The sequence below is a fragment of the Ochotona curzoniae genome, unplaced genomic scaffold, assembly GCF_017591425.1.
Source record: "Ochotona curzoniae isolate NIBS_2020 unplaced genomic scaffold, NIBS_Ocur_1.0 contig_2861, whole genome shotgun sequence".
NCBI lineage: Eukaryota > Metazoa > Chordata > Mammalia > Lagomorpha > Ochotonidae > Ochotona > Ochotona curzoniae.
The window spans coordinates 137,999-158,758 of NW_024465620.1; the positions used below are offsets into that span (position 1 = coordinate 137,999).

The following is a 20,760-nucleotide window of genomic DNA, read 5'->3' on the forward strand; positions in this document are numbered from 1 at the left end:
GCAGGTGGACGGTCAACACGGGATGACGGGAGGAGAGATGGAGGGATGCACAGATGAAGGGGAAGAGCAGCGAGGAGGGAGCAGAGATGGGAGGTGAGGGGCAGGTGCTGGCGGAAAGAGAGGGCCGCAGGTGTTGGAGCAGCAGCCAGGTGCCCTCCCCTCCCCCACGCCCCCAGCCTCCAGGGGAAGCGCTGAGCCAGGAGGGGGGTCTCTCCCCAGGCCAATTAGCCGAGGCTCCTGAGAGAGGCAGGAATTAAGATCGCCGCGGGAGGGGCGCAGAGGGGGACTCATTAGGGCCCTGGCCGCAGCTGCACCCCCCTTTCCAGGCCCTCAGGGGGTACCCTCCTCCCCAGCTCTGGCCATCTCAAAGGCACCTCCGCTTGTCAACAGCCAGGGGAGGGGGCGGTGCAGAAGGTCCACGGGGGTGGGGAGGATGGACGGATAGAGGGACTCAGACAAGCCAGAGAGGACCAAGAGACAGAGGTGGGCATGGCGTGGGGAAAGAAAAGAGGAAAGAGAGAGAGGCAGACAGACCAAGGGGGGACTGGGGGAGGGTGAAGGGATGGGGCAAGAGGGAGAGACCCAGATGGATGGATGGACAGGGGTCGGAGGGATGGGGAGGAAGAGATGGAGGGATGGAAGGGCTAGAGATGACCAAGGAAGGGGAGAGACAGGTGAGGCAGACACAAGCGTACACCTCACTCAGTCGCTTGTTCTTTCATTCATTCCCAGGCCAGCAGTCTGCGGTCCTGGAGTGCTGTGGACCATCAGTGCCAGGATGGGAGCGTCCTACCTGTTGCTGCTCCAAGCCAGGGATGGCAGGCAGGTGACAGCTGGGAAGCAGCAGCTGGGTCCCCCGGCCCGCCCCGCCCCCTCCCCTGGGTCTATCACGGAGGGGGGGGGGACTCTCTCAGCCAACCAAGGGTATCCCATGCCCCATGCCACTCGCTGCACAGCTACATACCATACTGTCCTGGCATGTGGCCCCCACGGCCTCTCTCACAGTCACCACTGCAGGGGGCCCAACACAGGTCTTCTCCAGTGCCCCCTCCAGTGCCACACACAATCCCTCCCTCCCGTGTCGCACACCCGCGCCACCGGCAGCTGGCACATATATGTACAGGCAACAGTGTCAAGGGACAGTGTCCCTCCAGGGGTCCTCAACATCACCCCTACACTTGTGCATTCAACCTAAGTTTCTCAGCCTCATCCTCGCACGCTCCGCCTGGCGCTGACCCAAACTCTGGCAAGCGTGTCACACAGGCACGCAGGCACTCATCTGGTGCCACCCATCAGGGGCCTCGGACATGGCTAGTGCAACACACATCTTAACCCCCTCCCCAACATGCACACACACACACACAGCTGTCACCCTAACAGCAATCACACACACAAGGTCTCTCTGACACACGAACACCTCACACTCCTGCGAACACCCTCGGGGGCGGCGCTCGGTCAACGTGGGGACACACACCCCACACGGACCAACCACCACACCCTTCCAGCAGATTCGCCCCCCTCACCACAACCTGCTCATGCCTCCTCTGACAGACCTGCTCCCGACACGGATGGTGCACGAGTGACAAATATAGAGCACCACACACAATCTCTCACCCACACGATGGCCGGGTTGCAGGCCTGGCCTCCCACCCAGAGGGTCTCCCTCCCACCCGTGATGGCCCGTGCAGTGGGTCACCCTCCCACACTCGGCCAGTGTCGCAGCCTCTGCCACTGCTGCCACGCAGGTCCTCGCCGAGCCGCTGCTCACATTCAGCAGCCATCCCACGGGCTCCTCACAGCGCCCGGCGCCAGGACATAGAGCCAGGCCCAAGCACCCATGCTCGCGCCGCGCACCCACGCCGGCTGCGGGGGGCCGTCTCCCCTCGCCTCACGCCCCCGGGCGCCCACATCCCTAGTCGGCCACACGGGGGCGCCCGCGGCCTGCGGGAGGAGCGGGCGGCGGTGTGTGTGTGGTGGGGGGGATCAGAGGAAGACAGGGGGGCACAGGAGAGTCAGGGACCCCCAGGGAGGCCAGGCGGGCAGAGACAAAGCAGCCCAGGCGCCAGCCTCTCGGGGACTGCAGGCAGGGGCGGGGCTTCTAAAGGGGGCGTGCCTTGCTCTCCGAGGGGCGGGTCTGGAGGTGGGGGCCCCAAGGTCCGGGGGGCGTCTGGCCCCCCGACACACACGCGCCCCAAGCCTGCTGCGGGCGAGGCTGAGGTGGGATCCCCGGGAAGGGTGGAGGTGGCGCGGGGGGGAGGCGCCCAGGACAGGGACACCATGGGACTTGGTGGCGGCTGGATGGGTGGCCGGGGTGAGGGTGGGAATGTGTGGGGGTTGAGGGGGGCGCTTTGTAAGGAACGCCATGGCTCCCCTCCCCCTGCCCTGCGCGCGCCGCTGCGCCCTGTGGGGGAAGGGAGCAACTCCACATCTGGAAAGCATTAGGCGCGCACCGGACGTGCCAGGGCCTGGGGCCGGGCTGCGGAAGAAGGGATGGGGAGCCCGGGCGCGTCCCCCCTTCCCCACACCCCGGAGCGGGGTCTGCCGGCGCCGAGGAGGGGCCTGGGCGTGCGCCGAGCCCGCGTCTCCCGCAGCTGGTTTCCATCAGCCGGTCTGGCGTGCGCAGAGCCCCCCACCCGCTCAAGAGGAAACTCAGCCTAAAGGGGGTGGGGTGGGGGGCGGAGGCAAGGAGGACAACCCAAACTCCCCTCCTCTCCTCCGCGGCGGCCCGAGGCTGCGGGAAGAACGGGTCCTGCAGCCCAGGGTTCTTCAGGGTGAGGTTATTGTCCCATTTTATGGAAGAGAAAACTGAGATTCGGTTTTCAGATGCGCTTCTGGCAATCAAAGGGCCACGGTGCATTCGAGGGTCCAGTGCCCCAAGTCCCCAGGAAGCAGCTAATGGGCCCCAGGCCGAGGACACACACAGAAAGGGGGTGGAGGGTTGTGCACAGCACAGAGAGGGTGAAACATCTCCGCGGACGGGGTCAGCCGGGACTCTCCCTCAGGCTCTCCAACTGACCTGGCAACACAGGCGGCGGGGCTGACGGCATCGCAAAAACATCTCCAGCATCCGCCTCTCACCTCCCCGAGCCCCACCTGGCCCTGGCCCCCTGCCGGGTTCCTGAGCAGGGTTAAACAGCTCCGCAGCTGGGTGCCCCTGTTGGGAAGAGCAAACATCCAGGAACAACTGGGGCCGCAGGGGCGGGAAGGGCAAATGGTGCCTGCTTTAGGACGCAGTCCACTCCCCCAGCTGTGTGGCCCGGCCCTGGCCTGGGCTCTGGGATGTCCCTAGGGTACACATCCCCTCTGGAAGACCTCTCTGCTCCTCTCTCTGCCTGCTCCTGACCCGGGCTGGGCCTGGCTTGGCCCTGGTCTGTGAGCGCAAGGGAGAGTAAACCATCAGATGCAAGGCAGGAAGCATCTGTCAGGGACCCCAAAAGGTTAAGACATGGGCCCCAGCAATTCCAGTCTTAGGAAGGGAGATGGGCACGTGGGGCCTCACTCAGGCCTGCTTACAGCAGCAGGATTGTTTTGATTATTCACAATTTATTGATTTATTAGAAAGGCAGAGTTACAGAGAGAGAGGAAGTGGCACAGATCTTCCATCTTCTGGTTCCCTCCCCAAATGGCTCCAACTGCCTGTAAGCCGAGAGCTCCATCCGGGCCTCCCCCAGGGCCTCCACCAAGGGCCTCCCCCAGGGCCGGCAGAGGCCCAAGCACTTGGCCTGTCTTCTGCTGCCTTTCCAGGGGACTGGATGGCAACTGAGGCAGCTGGACCTCAAACTCCAGGCTCCTGTGGGATGCTGGTATTACAGGCAGGCAGTATCTTAACCCACTGCACCACAGGACAAACCAACTCCAGGACCAACACGGAACAGGTTGGGCATGAATGAATAGGGCAGAATCAATGTAGGCAGACAGACAGACGACAATGACATACAATCCAGACAGGTGGCCATTACACACAGCCCAGAGATCTGATGGGCCATAACGAGGCCTCCCGTGGGCGCTGATCCACGGGCATCCAGCCTTCGCGAGTCGCACATGGGTGCTCAGAAACCACTTAGATGGTCCCTTTGAGTAAAGGTCAGAGCAAATCCTGCCAGCCAGGCTTCCTGGCTCAGCTGCTTGGGGCCCTGTTAACCATCACAGGGGTCTCCCCGGGCTGCCACACCAGGTTCTGGAGCTCAGGAGGGCCACTGCCCTCTGACTGGGACCTCCAAAATCATGCCAGAATGACGGGCATTGTCTACTAGAAATTAGCAAATCCAAAGTCACCGAGATAATCCAGGCTGAATCAAAACCTCGAGAGGAAAAAATGGCCATTACCCTAAAATTCACCCGTGAAAATGAAGACCTGGATTTCAGCTTCCCCAGCAATATGGAATATTCCAAAGAGACATCCAGTAAATTACGTGGACACATGAATAAACCTGTGGACATTCACCTAGAACTGGCTTATTTTCTTTTTTCAAAGATTTATTTATTTTATTGGAAAGTCAGATGTACAGAGACAAAACTCTTCCGTCCGATGATTCACTCCCCACATGGCCGTAATGGCCGGAGCTGAGCTGATTAGAAGCCAGGAGCCAGAAATCTCCTCTGGATCTCCCACGCGGGTGCAGGGTCCCAAGACTTTGGGCCGTCCTTGACTGCTTTCCCAGGCCACAAGCAGGGAGCTGGATAGGAAACAGGGCCGCTAGGATTAGAACCAGTCGGTGCCCATGCCGCTAGGCCATGGCGCTGGGCCCTTGCAGTAATAACATCTTAATATAGCAAAATTTTGTATCATTTGGCATTGACCGTGCTTTTAAATATAATACAAATAGCCTAATCAGTTGCTTGTACAAAATGAGAGATAAGTCCTTTGTTATTTCCAAAGGCCTCAGAAGCTAGAAATACCAAACTTTTGAATTTTTGGATGCCTATCAAGGGTGAGGCGGCGTCAGCTGGCGCTTAGCTGCTTCTCTTTTATCTCACCTTCCTTTACTAAAGAAATCCCGTGGTTTAACACTGGAGGTTTCATTCCTTTCCGTACGTTGGATTTCATTTCCAGCCGCATTACGCTGGCGTCTTCCTTAAGAGACTCTCAGGGGTCCCGGGTCCCCTTTCTCCGTCTTCCTCATCTACACCGCGAGGGCGTCCTTGTCCAGGCACAGTGGCCGCTCCTGTGGGGGGCGGGTCTATCTCAGAGCCCCCTCCTCCATCCTCCTCATCTGTACTGTGAGATGGGGAGGGTGAAGAGCTGAATCAGAAAGTGGGGGTGCAGAGGGAATGGTGTTAGACATAGGAGATAGCTTCTTATTTTCCTTCTAGGTTTTTCCCTCATTTCCTGATCTAATTCACAGTCGGCTGCTGGAGGTTGTCCTCCCTGTCGTCCCCCTCTGTAATTGTGATAACAGCTTCAATTAAAGATCATGTATTCCAGGCCTAGCGCGGTAGCCTAATAGCTAAAGTCCTCACCTTGAACCCATCAGCACAGCTTCCCATCCAGCTCCCTGCTTGTGGCCTGGGAAAGCAGCCCAAGACGGCCCAAAGCCTTGGGACCCTGCACCCGCGTGGGAGACCCGGAGAAGGCTCCAGTCTCCTGGTTTAGATCAGCTCAGCTCCGGCTGTTGTGGTCACTTGGGGAGTGAATCATCAGACAGAAGATCTTCCTCTCTGTCTCTCCTCCTCTCTGTACATCTGACTTTACAATGAAAATAAATAAATCTTTGGGAAAAAAAAAGATATTCCCATTAATTTTCGGAATACATGGTCTTCTTTTCGATGATTCACTCCCCAAGTGGCTGCAACGGCCAGAGCTGTGTCGATCAGAAGCCAGGAGCTTCTTTCTGGTCTCCCACGAGGGTGCAGATTCCCAAGGCTTTGGGCCGTCCTTGACTGCTTTCCCAGACCACAAACAGGGAACTGAGATTAGAACCGGCGCCCATATGAGATCTCGACTTGTTCAAGGCAAGGACTTTAGCCGCTAGGCCACCATGCTGGGCCCTAGTTTTAATTGTTAACCTATCTCCAATTTGTAACAGACATTGGACTTTGGGGTTATGTTTTCTAAAACTGTTACTTGATGATTTTCATTTGATAGTTTTTCCTGAGAGTTAGCGACCTCCTGGCTCAGACTTGTTAAATATGCATACCACACCCCCAAAAGGCAATTGTTTAAGTAATAAATAAAGAAAAAATAAAAAGGGGGGAATGCCCTCTAGAGACACTTTATCTATAACATTTTTAAGAGTTAATTTTTTAAATTTGCCTCAAGGAAAATTTAATACTCCTGCTGACAAGCATTTTTCTGCATCTGCATTCTCTGATAGGACTTCGTGTCTGTGTGGAAGGACTACATGATTGGCATTCAGGGATGCTGAGGGGGTGGACTGCCCTGGGGGCTGAACAAGCCATACCACACTGGCAAGTGCAGAAAGTAGGATGGAAGGCCCGGCACGGTGGCCTAGCAGCTAAAGTCCTCACCTTGAACGCGCCCGGGATCCCATATGAGCGCCGGTTCTAATCCCGGCAGCTCCACTTCCCATCCAGCTCCCTGCTTGTGGCCTGGGAAAGCAGTCGAGGACGGCCCAAAGCTTTGGGACGCTGCACGCGTGTGGGAGACCCGGAAGAAGTTCCTGGTTCCTGGCTTTGGATTGGCAGGGGAGAGTGGGCAAACCCGATGGGGAAGCTATTGGAGATTCTAAGGTGGATGATGTCAGCCAGTGGATTCTGGAGAGATTTCATCGTGATTGGAATGGCGAGATTGGCAGCGATTCACAACTACTGAATTATCAAAACCACTTGAACAGGACCCTGGGATGGTTGGTAGGACAGGTGTGGCTTCTCCCCTTGTTTCTCCCATGCCCCCAGATACAGAAAGATAGAAAGAGAATGTGAAAATAATGATCTCATCCACTTTTCTCCAGTCCTTGACCACACTCTCATCCTAATCAAATATGAAAAAATGATAAAAAAAAAAGAGAGATTCTAACAGATGATTTATAGATAACAGATTCTTAACTGCCTTGGACATTAGGAAAAACCGTAGAGTCTGACAGCCTCGTAAAGGCCGTAACGTGCACAGAACAGGAGCGGATCCCAGGGTGGAGCAGGAAGAGGTGGTCTGTACCCCTGGTCCCAGTGAGACCCTGGTGGCTTCCCAAGTGCTTTTGCTGCAGAAGCAATGGACACTTCATCAAGGATTGTCAGAATGGACACCGAGACCATGTCCCAGCCGCCAAGGAGACCACTGGAAAGCTGCGTCCCCTCCTGGGGTAGGTCATTTCCTGTGGGATTTCCCACTCGGGACTGAAGCAGCCCAGGACCCTCCTCACAAGGTCTGCTGAGATCCAGAGCAGCAGCCAGGGGCGCCGGGTGGCTCTCAGAGTGTAAAGCAAGCCTGTAGAGTTCCTCCTGGACGCAGGACAGCAGCTTTCTCTCATCCTGAGTGCTAGCCTTGCCTCCACTCCCTCTCCTCTCTTACACTGACCATCAAGGGTCTCTCAGGAGCCCCACAATTAGCTCGGATAAAGACACAGAAAGTGAAGAACAGCCAGGAAAAAGTCAGCTGGTCTGTAGCTGCTCAGCCTGGACCTTACTGCTCAGGTTCCCTATTTGGCTTTTCCCAGACTTCGCTGGGAGCAATGTAGAGTTCAGTCAGTCCTGTCTCACTTGCTAAGTTATTGGGGATTTCTCTGCTCACCTGCCTAAGAGTCCTCCGTTCTTCCATTGTTAATATATGGCTTGTTAGAGTTATAAAACAGCTTTGATTATTCTGAAGTGCATAAAGTTCTGAAAAATCTTGCTAGAATGCTACTAACTGCTACGTTAAAATTATTATGGGTTAAGATTCTCCTCCAAAACTTTTCTTGATTCAGGACTATTAATGCTAAATAAGATGTAACTACATACAAACTTTGATGTTAAACTTGTGTTTAGATCTTATATGATGAGGCCCCATGGGGTGGCCTAGCAGCTAAAGTCCTCACCTTGAACGTGGCATTACATCTAAACTCAAAACTATGATAGCTTGGGAGAAATTATTATAACTATTATGATTCTTCCTTCTACCAAGGGGCCTCTAGACTGACTCCCTGGGGGATGCCCCGCGGCTGTGGCCCCCTCTCTCTGCCCTTTTTCAGCATGAAGAACCAGAAAGACCGTCAGCCCCTATTCCTGACCGCAGCCAGCGTCCATTCCCCTGGGGAAAAAGATGTTGAGGAGTTGGAAGGGATAAAGGCAGTTAGGGTCTCTGCTCCCTGGTGAAGTTACTCGTATAATATAAAATTTTGCTTCTCTCCATTTTCTGTTCTCCCTAGCTACATCCTTCAGGCCTAATTTACAAAACAAAGAAGGGGGTTTTGTGAAAGGACATTATGAATCTCTGCCAACATGGAGTCAGAGCTATTAATATGGAAATGAACAGACAAGAAATTCCCTAGTCCTCGGGTTTAGATAGCAGATCAAAGAGAGGTGCTTCCTCCCCCAGGCAGGGGAACAGGAACGAACAGACTTTGGAAAGGCACCTGCGAGATGAACAAATTGTGTGTTAAGGGAGTGTCTTTTGCTGTTGAAATGTGAATGCCTCAAACCCCCCCTCCCTGATGCCTACCTGATAATCTCTTTTTAAAAAATCTGATGCTGGGGGCCTAGCATGGTAGCCTAGCGGCTAAAGTCCTTGCCTTGCACACCCAGGTTCCCATATGGGCACCAGTTCTAATCCATCACCCTGGGACAGCAAACGGGATGATAGTTGAGGAGGGCGAAGGTTTTTCTTGCGGGGGTAGAGGTCAGTTTCTGGGAATGTGGCAAGCGCACAGATCTGAGTATACACTGAAAACCACAGACCTGTACACTCTACAAATGGACAAGTTTATGCCCTGGGAGTGTCTCAATCGAGCTGGTAACCATTCCCATTGCAAAATTAATACGAGTGAGTCCTTCCTGTGCTCCCCACACTCCCATGGTGCCCACCTCCCTGGCAGTGAAGCTAGGACTCACTCGAGGTGGCCCCCTCCCTCCTCCCTCAGTCCCGTTGCTCAGATGGGAACACAGCAGGCCTGATCCCGCTAAAAGAAGGGGATCCAATCATGGGGGGACTCAGGTCAAATCAGCAGCAAGGACCCCTTCTGCCTACTCTGGAGGCAGTCCAGGGTGGGGTCTTGGCAGCCCCTTGCTGCGTGGCCTGTCTCTGCCATGCTGCCCGTGGACAGGTGGCCGGCATTGCCATGCCTGTGGGAATGCCTCACCCCCGGGTCTCAGGGCCTGCTCAGCTCCCCTCCCTTGCTTGTCAGGCAGTGGGGAGTTAGGGGGATGAGAAGGAAGTTCAGGGAAAATAGCTGCAGCCCACCCAATCTGGCTGTTGCAGCCTTATGGGAAGTGAACCAAAGGATGGGAGATTTTTCTCTGTGTCTCTCCTCTCTGTAAATCTGCCTTCCCAATAAACATAAATAAATCTTTTAAAAAGCCAGAACTATCCCAATACAGATGAATTCACATCCACACACAGTGTGAGCAATGGGTTGCAGGCCTTTGGCCCACTGTTTGGGACGTCCAATAGCCCATATGGTCATGCCAAGATTCAAGTCCAACTCCTAATGCCAGCCGCCCACTGGCGCAGCCCTGGCAAGGTGGCAGGGATGGCTCAAGCGCTTGGGTCCCTGTATCCCATGTTGATGAGCTGGACTGAAGCCTCAGCTCCAAGCTGTGGCTTGGTCCATCCCCAGCGCCTAGAAGCATTTGGGAGCTCAAACCAGGAAAGAGAAGCTCTTTGCCTTGCAAAGAAATACATTTTTTGAAAGTAAAACAACAACAAAAATATTTACACTCTGTGTATATGTAATCCAATGCATGTAAATATCTAACTTTGCATGAGTATTACATGTAAACACATATGCATATGAAAGGGTTTCAAAATGAAAAGAATTTCCCATGAGCTTTGGGAAGCCTCCTTATTGTCGTAGGTGCAGGTACTTACAGAGCTTGATGTGTCCGTGACTGCAAACACAAAAGCAGAAAAGGATGCAAAAGTCTGGGCCCCCAGCACCCCTGAGACAGGGACTCGGGGGATTGCCTTTGCCCCCCAATTCTATGAAATCATACTTATATTTAGATTGCTAGTTATTTGCATTGAGATGTAGCCAACAAGATCTTCCACCCACTGGATCATGTCCGCCACATGTCCGCAAGGACCAGCACTAGAGCAGGCTGAAGCCAAGGATGCTTGAACCCCACCCTGGGTCTCCCACTGGGTGGCAGGGGCCCGAGGACATGAGTAATCACTTGTTCCCTGCTCTGAGGGTGTTCATCAGAAGGAAGCTAGGTCAGGAGTAGGGTAGCGGGGACTCAACCCAGGCCCTCATCAGTGCCAGAAATCAAACTAACAACATGCCAAGGGGTGGGGTGTAATGGCTACCATGGTAACCGGAGAAGGGCGGAGTTTGCCTCCAACCAAACCTAGAAGGATGGCAGAATTCTGGCGGGCCGCTCAGGCGGTGAGACCACCGTTGCACCAATGAAGGGCACAGACCCATTTCCCCCCACCAATAAAGGCCGAGATGACCCCTGTTTCAGCTTCCTTGTCAAGGAGAGTTTAAAAGGGCCCCTTCCCCGTCTCTTCCACGCTCTCCTTCCTCTGCAGCCCACTCCTTCACGTCTCTTCCTGCTGCACGGGGAAGGGAAGCCCGTGACCATGGTTCCCTGAAATAAAGGCCATCTGAATTCTTCTCACATATTTGGCCGGGTTATTCTTTCCCTGGTGGTCGGCGAATCTAACGTTTGATGAGTGGTGAATCTAACAGGATGGGAGGAAGCTGATGCCGGATCCCGGCCATCCCATCTTGGCTCTGGTCCCTAGCACCGCCCAAGCCGACAGGTGCTCAGTAAGCGTTCCTTTTTCGGAAGGTGATGTTGATGCCATTTCCCTCACAGAACAAGAGTCCCAAAAGGTATGGAACACTGTGCATTTATTTACAAAGAGGTTAGAGAAACACGCGGAATCTGGCCCCCTGTGCACCGGGGAGTCACCATTGTCATAATAAATACAGTGATTAAAAAAAAAAAAAAAAAAGAAAGTACTGTATTGGACCAGCTGAGTCATCAGGCTCCCCTCCCCCATGCCTTGCCAGGGGGCGCGCGGGTGAGCCAAAGATGCCTCGTCCTTCTCTCTTCCACCTCCCAGTCCTCCGTAGCTGGGGGAGGGAGGGACTGGACCCCCAGATCTCCCAGGTTGGTGCCCCGCCCCTTCCCAGGGTGCTCTGACCAGGACACCCCTAACCCAGGGACATGGAGGGGGGCACTTGGTGAGTGAGGGGGAGGGGCTGTATCTGAGATGGGGGGTGGGGAGGTCGTGAGCTTCTAAAGGAAGAAAATGGAGGAGCCTTCCTGCTTCCAGGAGGCCGGAAGCAGACCTGGATCAGACGGGGCTCCTCTGCCTTTCTTCCCGCAGGACAGGTGGGCAGAGCCCGCAATCCACTCAGACGTGATTGACAAGGGGTGGGGGCGGTGAGGAGGGTCTTTGGAAAGCGGTGGTCTTTGGAAGGTTCACGTGGAAGGGTCGGGGAGCGTGAAGGTGCAGAGACCACGAAGGGGGAGCCCCAGGCTAAGACCTCACCACTCCTCTCTCCAAACTCACACTGTAGTCATGACCTTGAGGGACCCTGAACGGAAACGCAGGATCTTTTTCTTCAGCGCGTGGGAAGCCTTGATCTTCACAAAGACTTTGGCGGGGCCGGCGGGCGCCCCTCCACCGGCTCCGCCCGCAGCCCCAGAGGCAGCCGTGGCCGCCACCAGCTGCTGGGGCCACACGAGGCCACCGCTGCCGTCCGAGTCGCTGGAGGCCGAGCTGAAGGCAGGCGACTCGCCCTCGCTGGCGCTCGACTCACTCTCCCCGTAGCCGCCACCGGCGCCTCCTGTGGGCCCGCGTCGGCCCAGCGGCCCCAGGCGTCCCGCCGAGCACTCCGAGTCGCTGCCCGCACAGCCATAGAGCAGGCGACGCTGAGGGGCCGACGGCGAAGGGCCGGGCACCGGGCCGCGTGCCGTGGGTGCCCGAGGCCGACCGCGGCGTCCATCCGCGGCGTCGATCTCGGCGGTGGAGCGCCAGCGACGGCAGGAGCCTGCGGCCTGGGCCGCAAGTGTGGGCGCCGGGCCGCGACGGGGCCTTGGCGGCCGAGGCTCCTCTCGTTCGGCTGTCGGGTACTTGGGGGGCCCCGTAGGCACGGCGGCAGCACGGCCCAGCAGGCTGGTTTCCGACTGAGAGCGCGCAGCTTTACGCGCCCTGGGCGAGCCCCGGCGGCCTGAAGAGGCCTCGGTCATGCGTCCACGGCGGCCCGTGGCCCGGGGACGCTCTCGGGGCGGTGACTGCTCGACGCTGCGACCACGAGTCAGCGGCGGCGCTTTGCGACGGGCTGCGCGCCCCGGCAGGCCACGGGTGGCAGCTTGGGCACCAGGGATGTATTGCGCCTTCACGAGGCGGCCCTCCGCCGGGCTGTCGGGGGGCGAGGAGACAGCAGGCGGCCCTGCTGGCTCGGGCGCCGCCTCCGACTCCCACTGAGAGGCCCAGGCTCGACTCAAGGCTGCGGCAGGGCTGGTGGGACGGCCCCCGACGCGCTCCACTGGAGGCTCAGGCGCGGGTCGCGCGCCTCCGGGGGGCGGGGACGCGTCGGGCGGCCGCTGGCGCACACTGTTCTGCCGCCGTGGGCCCCCGTCCGCGCCCCCGGGGCTGGTCCGGGGCTGGCCCGCCCCCCGGCGGCGGCGCCTGCGCAGGAGCGCCGAGATGTAGCCGTCCAGGGGTCGTCCCGCGCCCACCACCGCATCGGGTGAGTCGGCCGTGGGGGGACGGGCGCAGGGTCGCGGGCTCCGCAGCGCCACGGCGTGCAGAGGGCTGGGTGTCAGGAAGGGCCCGGCGCGGGCCCTCCGCTCAGCGGATGAGCAGGCTTCGGGGCCTGTGGGCCCGGCTGCTGTCGGATAGGGCGCCGAGAAGGAACGCGGCACAGCTGCCCGCACGCCCACCGCCTCTGGAGCACTGGGACTGGCATCTCCTAGGACAGGGAGAAGAGAGTGGAGGGGCTATCAAAGTCCTTCGCCCCCATCCCCACCCCCACCCCGCAGCCTGCGAGGGGCCGGTTGCCTGCCGCCCTCCCCATCTCCACCTCGTGGAGTCATCACTGTCACTCCTTTCTCACGCGGGATTCATATCAGTTTCACAAGGGCCTACTGGGTGCTGTAGTTCCTGTTCTGAAGCCGTACCGGCCTGGATGCACCTGCCAGGCTACGTGACCCAGCCCCAAGGATGGGGGTGAGGGTGGGGGTTGGCTTTGCACCTGCCATTCCTACTTCCCCACCCAGGCTCACCCCTTCACTTACTGCAGGTGCCCCATCCAACGGCCCAGTCACAGCCCAGCCCTCCCTGGGCAAATGTTCTACAATGGCAGTGTGGCCCTATGCTCAAAGGGACACCTTCAAGTCCCTTGCTGTGGTTGGTTTTTTGCTGTAAGCACGCCAGTGTCTGGCGATCTGCATGCAAGGAGGTCCACGGAGAGGCGGGCCTGGTCGTGCAACAGGTAGACACCAACTTGGGAGGATTGTGTCCCGTATCAGAGTGCCTGACTGTAGTCGTAGCCACTCCACGTGCACTGGAATTAACCCATTCTCACAGCTCCCCCAAAGGAAGGGACCCCACTCTAAGTCACAGGGAAAGGAGCTGTCAGAACCAGCACAACCCCCCAGGGCTGCCCTGCTGTCCTTTTCCTGGCTTTGGGTACCCCAGCCCAGCCCACCTTACCTAGGGACTTGGGCCTCTCGCTGGCATAGATGCCCCGGGGCTCTGAGGGCCCCAAGCGCCCGTAGGAGCTGGAGCCGGAGAAGCCACTGTCCCCACAGAAGGTGGATGTGGGAGAGTCTGCACCTGCTGTGGAGCCGGGGTCTTCATAGAAGCCTGGGAGAAGCGGAGGCAGTCAGGAGTGGGGAACGGGAATGCCTGAGACAGAAGCCCAGGGCAAGGATGGGAGTGTCCCAGGAAGGCCCTGTCCCCTGCCCCCCTCCCTGCCCGCGTGACTCACCTGAGCTGCGCCCGCTCTCCTGCTCCAGGCCCCCAGACTCCAAGCTCAAGTCTCCCAGCTGCTGTCCCAGGTCCCAGATGAGGCCGGGCAGGGCCTCCTGGGGGTGTGGGGAGAGCAAGATGGTCAGAAGGTCCCCAGGCCTCTTGCCCACTGGGCCCCATTCTTGAGCCCTTGGGCAGTTTCTGACTAGGCAGAGACCCCTCAAGATCAGTCCCTTTTTCCCCACTAGGAAGTCCCTTGAGCTGTCTACCTGTGAGTCTTCATGCTGTATCCCATACCTTCTTCCCTTCTCAATACAAGGTGGAGAGGGGCTGCAGCACCTGCCCCTTGCTACTGCAGATACCCCCATCTCACTCTCAGCCTCCAAACTCCTCTTAGAATGCCCTCCCCCCACCTACCCCTTGAGTCTAACTTCAGGTTCCTTGCCTAAAACGTAGTGTCCGGCACCTGGCCTAGCCCTGAGCCGTCAGCCTGCCTTCTCTCAGGCACAGACCCACCTTTGCCAGGTGTTGCCAGTTCCCACCTAGCCTCCATCGGAAGTCCTATTGCAAGTCTGCCTCAAGTCCTTTGTTGCTGCCCACTACCCGTCGCTCGCCTCTCCTGCCTCTGTGGCCAGTGGCTGTCCCAGCTGCTGGGCCCGAAGAAAGTTCTGTGAACCCATCCCGAGGCCTTGGTGCTGGGGCGTACACACTTTCCTATCAGGTGTGAAGAAGGTGAAAACCCTCTTCAGGAGGATGAGCATACTGCAGGGCAGTTAGGCCGCCCTGTGGGAAACCCAGGTCCCGCACTGGCGCACCTTTGGGTTCAAGTCCCTGCTTCGCTCCAAGTCCAGTGTTCTGCTGGTGTAACCCTCCTGGCAGCAGGCAGGAGATGGCTCAGGTGCCTGCATCCCCATCACCCAAGTGGGAGATCTTGATGGAGTTCCTGGCTTCTGCTTAACCCCACTCCCTGCTATTGCAAGCATCTAGCAGAGGTAGGGGAGGGGAGCGATTTGAACCAGCAGCCGGACAATCTGTCTTTTTAGTCTTTTGAATAAGACAAAAATAAAATCGTAAATTTTTAATGGTTATTATTATTAGAGTGGGATGGAACGGGTGAGGGGAAGAAAGCTTTTTTATGGTGTGGCCGTGACCTTCTGGGGGTGGGTGTAGAGTGAGGAAGAGCAGAGCTGGACCACCGCAGATGAAGTCTCTGAGACCCAAGATGCTGTGTGGGACAGCCGCAAGGCCAGGGCCAAGGGGACGTCTCATGGGCGGGGTCTGAGGGGTTTGAGGCAGGGCAGCGGGGTAGCCCCAGCAGGCTGCCCGTTAAGCCACACAAAAGCAGCTTGTCTGGGAAGCTGCAAGGAGGGAGAAGGCAGGGAGGAGGGGCCAGCAGGCCTGCCATCCAGTTCTGCCTATTTAGGGCAGAAAAGACTGGCCAGTCCGTGCCCCTCCTCCCCAGTCCCCCTCTGCATTGCAGCCACCACTCACCCCCAGCACCGACTACCCAGGCTGGACTGTCCACACCCCCAACCCCACCCTGGGGAACAGAAGCCCCCATCTGGGCTTGTTTATACAAAGGAGGTCAACAAATCATTAGGGGCTCCTGCCCCAGGGAGATACAAAGACGTTCCAGACGGAATCGCCTGCAAGCTGAAGAGTTCAGAAAAGGCAGGATCCACTGTGCAGCCTCAGGGAGTGGCTAAACACAAAACAAAAAAATCCCCCAGTGCTCAGGTACGCAGGCTGGGTGTGAGTGTGCGGGCCTCCCTGCAGCTCCTGCGCTTCTTGTCCTGCAGCGCGTGCCCTTGTTTTAGTCATGTCTGTGCGGATGCCGCCCCGTCATCCAGTGCCCCTGCTCCTCCCGGGTCCGGCCTCCCACTGTGCACGCAGCGGTAATGACCTCAAAGCTTCAAACTATGCAGAAGGATCTCATTCCTAGAAAGTCAGTCTCCCCCCACCCGGGAGAGCAGAGACAGAGTTGTTCTGGCTTGCACAACCAGCCACACAGCTGGCTGCAAGAGAGTACTACATAGCCCTGAAAAGGGACTGGAGTGAGAGTGGAAAGGGAGAAGTTGAGGTGGAAACTGAGTGGATCAAGAAGGGATGAGGGGTTCAGGATAACTGAGCCACTGTCTGCCACATCCACTTGGGGACCAGGTTCATGTGGTGTGGTGGTACTGGTCAGAAGGTGCCCAGACTGGAAACATCCCTAGCCTGCTCCCTGGGACCCCAACCAAGAACTACAAATTGCAAAGTGCAGTTTTTTTGTTTTGGTTTGTTTTTTGTTTTTTTTTTTTTGTAAAAATATGACATGTCCCAGTATGTTTCTGGAGACAAATTAATTGAGAGATACTTGGCTAGACTCAAGACCAAGGTGTGTGTGGGTGTGTGGCAGAGGAACAACAGGAGTGCATGCAGGGACCAGCTGGATGTAAGGAGCAAGGGAAGATGAGGGTACCCTGGTAAAAGCAAGTGTGAGGAAGGCAGGCGTGGACTGGGCCTGCCGGGGCCGCCCCCTAGGCATGTGACTGGACAAGGTGGCTTCACCAGCCTGGGCGTCAGTTTTGTTCTCTGTAGCATGGGTACCCTCGGATTTTTTCACGAGGATTAAACAGGTTCAAGCCACTTAATCCGTGCTAGCCTGCATTAGTAGGCAAAGAGCCACGGATTCACTACCCGGAAAAGACAAAGTCACGTGTGACTTGTACAATGCAAAGTAAGTGGAGGAGGATGGCCTGGGAGAGGAAGTGCTACAGGTCTCCTCTGAATTTTCTCGTTGCAGAGAAGAGCAGGTGTTGGGGAGTCGTCTGGAGGGGCTCCCCGCTCCATAGCATCTAGAACCCCCAAAGCCCCCCTCCTCCAGACCTGCACACTCCCATTTGCAAGTCTGAACTCACCCCTTCCTACTGCAAAGGGTGCATCTTTAGACCAGAGGGTGTGCAGGGCATAGCCCCCCACCAGCACACGGGGGAGTGGGCTTAGGAAACCTTACACGGGACATGCTAGGATCCCTGGAGACCCTTTTGCCCCCCAGGTCCCCAGACTTTTGTTCCCAACGCCCTATCTGCTGCCCTCTGGCTCAGGATCTGCTGGGAAGTCCTTCTGGGAGTCTGATTGAAGTCCCTCCTGCTGGAAGGCAACTTTTCCCTTCTCAGATGCAAAGACCCAGCCCCGCCCCCCCCACCCCTGCTATGCCCCAAAGATGTCTTGTTGGGCATTCAAAATTCTGCCTAGAAAGTCACCATGTCTAGCTGCAGTCCTTGTTACCCCTGGGGTATGGTGGGGAGGGCAGGGGAGAGGCAGCAGGATGAGCACCCTTAGAGTACCGCCTCTTCAGAAGGACCCCAGGAACCCACCCCCCTCCAAGGGGGTTATATTTAGCGCGCCTCCGCTCCTCTCTGGGAGCCGCTGTCTCCCTCCCCCCCAACCCCGGGCCCCCTCCTGCCTGCCACCGCCTCCTCCCAGAGGCTGGGTCCAGGAGATGGGGGGTGGGGGGCGTGAGGACCTGGCAGGGCCGGGAGTGGGGGCGCTGGAGGAGCCACAAGGGTAGAGGGGGGAAAGGACCCAGCCAGCCCAGGCTCCTCCCGGCCCCGCCCCACCCCGCCCCGTAGGGGTGGGAGGCGCCTTCGGAAGCCCAGGCAGCCCAGGGTGGGGGGAGTGGGGGAGCCAGAGAAGGCACCCCCCACCCCGCGCCCCGCCGGCTCTAACTTTGGGAGGGGGTGGGACCTTCCACAGCTGTTTCTGTTTGCAGGGAATGTGCAGGGTCCCGCGGCCGGCCGGGGGAGGGGCTGAGCCGCAGTCAGGCTGCAGCCCCCTTCCTACTTCCCATCTGGGGAGGGGGCAGTCGAGGTCAGCAGGAGACAGAGCCCCCTCCTCCGGCCCGGCAGCTCAGGTTTCCCCAAACGGGAAGCTCTGACCACACACACACACACACACACACACACACACACACGCACACACACACACAGCTCTGCGGGCTGGGGTGGGGGTGATGGAGGGGGAGGGGAGGAGAGGGCCCGAGCCGGGGCGTAGAGATGGGAGAGGGGCCAGGCGAGCCGGGATGGAGTGGGAAGAGCGTATGCGAGACCCCCAGGCCCCAGCCGTGGGGGGCACTCGGGAATGACCAACAGAGGGAGGCAGGGCGCTTCTTTTCAAGTCGTTTTGGAAACCCGGTTCGCTCGTGCCTTCCACCAGGAGAACCCGGGGCGGTCCAAAGTCAGGGCCCTCCTGCCGTTCACCCTGCGTCCTCCAGAGTGCCCAGCAGGGCTGGGTCCAGGTAGAACCCCCGCCCCCCGAGCTGGAGAGGCCCTGCGATCCCCTCCCCCAGCATGCCCCCTGCGGAGATCTCCAAGCACACCAGGGACTTGGGGAAGATGGAGCCTTGGGAGTGTGTGTGTGTGTGGGGGGGGGTCCGGGCAGAGTGGAGAGGGACGTGCCGGATCCAGGCCGGCCGTGTGACCTTGGACCAGTCACTTCCCCCCTCCTGGAGCCTCAGCATCCTGCTCCATCAAATGGGGAGACTCTCTCCACCCCGGAGCTCCCCAACTGCAAGGAGACAACGCATCCAAAGTCCTCGGACCCGGACCCGACACATCCTTGGGCGTCCAAGAAGAATTTTCTGTGGGGGGCAGGGCACTGTGGGCTCCTGGGGCCTATGGCGGCGGCAGATCCGGAGGGCTGGGGGGCGGCCAGGGAAGGCCAGGACCCGCCCGCCGCCCGGACTCCGGGGTCTCCAGCCCTGCCCGTTGTCCTCGCTCCTCCTTCCCTGCTCTCCGTTCCTCTCCTCACCCCCACGAGTCGAGACCGAGGTGTGAGCATCCAACCCAGACAGACTGACACGGACAGACACCGGGGTGGAGGGGACGGACGGACAGGAGGCCCCTCACCAGCTGCTCCTCCAGGGCGGCTGCGGCCCGGCGCGCCGCCGCCGCATCTTCGTCCTCGTCGGCGTCCTCCTGGTCGTCGGCCTCGGCGCCCCCCATTCCGGGCTGGGCCAGCCGCAGCGCCTGCCGCACGCGGTACTCTTGCCTCTCCCGAAGCCAATGCAACTCGCAGAGCCCGGCCAGGCTGCCCTCCAGCCAGCCCCGCAGCCGGCCCCGCTCGGGGCTCACCGGGAACGAGAAGGCCCGGATCATGGCTGCGGCCCCCCGCCCCAGGCCGGCCGGGCCCCGCGGCCACCCCGCGCTCCCGGTCCCACCTCCCCGCCCGCCCGCCCGCCTGCTCGCGCGCCCGCCCGCCCGCCCGCTGGCCGGGCTGTCACCGTCTCATCTGCATAGGCGCCCGCCCATTGGGCCGCCCACCCGCGCCTCATCTACATGGCCACGCCTCCCCAGCGCCCGAGCCACCGTCGCCTATTGGCCGATACTCTTCCTGACGAAGACGCTGGGCGGGTGCTGCCTCACAGGACGCATGCTCGCAGCTACCTACTCGCGGTGCCTCGCCACGCCCCCCCCTGCGAGCCAGCCTCCCGGTGCTGGCCACGCCCTTCACTACGCGTCACAATGAAACAAGCCCGCCCTTGCTCCTGTGCCATTGGTCCGTGCCTCTCCGGATCCACCCACTTGCGGGCGAGCTCTGGCTGCCATTGGGCCGTTCGGCTGGAGGGGGCAGGGTGAGCTATAAATAGAGGCTGGATCCACGTGACAAGTTGGCAGCTGCTCCTGGTCGGGTGTTCTCCCTGCGCAGAGGGAGAGCTGAGTGAGAGAGGGTCGAGATTTGATGTCGACTCCTCTTCCAGGAAGCCTGCCCGGGCATACAACTCTTAAGATGGATGCTGTCGGATGGAAGCCGGCTTCACTGGCGTGAGGTTCTCTCAGGATCGCCGCGCCCTTTTGCAATGGTCTGCCTCGAAATCCTTGGTTTTGAGCAAGGGGCCCAACAAATGGTGTGTGTGTTTAGCTTCTAAGGTGGCTAAAGCTGATCGGTTTGGGAGCCCAAATTCTGGAATTTAAAAGAAGATTCTGAGAGCTGACCAGAGACCAATGTGAGCGTCTTTTGTCTGCCCAGGGCCCTGAATCCAGGGAGCCCTTTGTCCATGGTTCTGAGGAGCATTGTTCGGTCTTGTAAGATGCTCTGTTCTCCGGCCCCGTGCTCCGGGGCAGCCCGAGCCTGAAGCTCCCATTCCTGGCCTGGGGGAGGCTGTGGGGGGAGGCTGAGGTGTCCCCTCAGGTGGCCTGCCTGTGTCCCCAAGCCCGGAGAACCTCTACCTTTCCCAGGCAGAACTCTCCAAAACCTAGGGACAAGAGGAACATGAGACCTCGTCCCATTTTTTCTTAAATTAATTTTTACTTATCCGAAAGGCAGATTTACAGAGAGAAGGCGAAAAAGATTAAGATCTTCCATCCACTGGTTCACTCCCCAAGTGGCCAAAACAGACGATACTAAGCTGATCCGAAACCAAGAGTCGGGGCTTCTTCTGGATCTCCCACAGGGGTGCAGGGTCCCAAGGCTTTGGGCCGTCCTCCGCTGCTTTCCCAGGCCACAAGCAGGGAGCTGGATGGGAAGTGGAGCAACCAGGGTGCAAACCGGTACTCATGTGGGATGCCGGCACTTACAGGTGGAGGATTAGTTGAGGATCATGCCAGCACAACCTCCGCCCCCAACCAACCAAGATTTCAGTAACCAGGCCTTGGCCAGGCTGAAGTCAGGAACCTGGAACTCCATTTGGATCTCAGTGGGTGGCAGGAATCCAAACCCTTGGGCCATCTACTGCTGCTTTTCCAGGGAGCTGCACA

At 58.5% G+C, this 20,760-nt stretch overlaps 1 protein-coding gene across 1 annotated transcript; it reads right to left on the reverse strand.

Moving 5' to 3' along the window:
- Positions 1-11,457: 11,457 nt before the first annotated feature.
- Positions 11,458-19,161, reverse strand: DACT3 (dishevelled binding antagonist of beta catenin 3). The gene is made up of 4 exons (XM_040977854.1): positions 18,913-19,161; positions 14,043-14,139; positions 13,766-13,918; positions 11,458-13,022 (listed from the first exon to the last, which is right to left on the reverse strand). The coding sequence occupies exons 1-4, from the start codon at positions 19,159-19,161 to the stop codon at positions 11,614-11,616; spliced, it is 1,908 nt and encodes a 635-aa protein (XP_040833788.1). The 3' UTR covers positions 11,458-11,613.
- Between the last annotated feature and the right edge of the window lie 1,599 nt (positions 19,162-20,760).

What these genes read in the sequence shown, in the direction of transcription:
- DACT3 (XM_040977854.1), bottom strand. Translation starts at nt 19,161, where the DNA reads ATGATCCGGGCCTTCTCGTTCCCGGTGAGCCCCGAGCGGGGCCGGCTG. An exon ending in CCGCCCTGGAGGAGCAGCTG is followed by an intron (nt 14,140 to 18,912) that starts GTGAGGGGCCTC and finishes CCACACCCCCAG; the next exon opens with GAGGCCCTGCCCGGCCTCAT. An exon ending in CGAGAGGCCCAAGTCCCTAG is followed by an intron (nt 13,023 to 13,765) that starts GTAAGGTGGGCT and finishes TCCCTGTCCTAG; the next exon opens with GAGATGCCAGTCCCAGTGCT.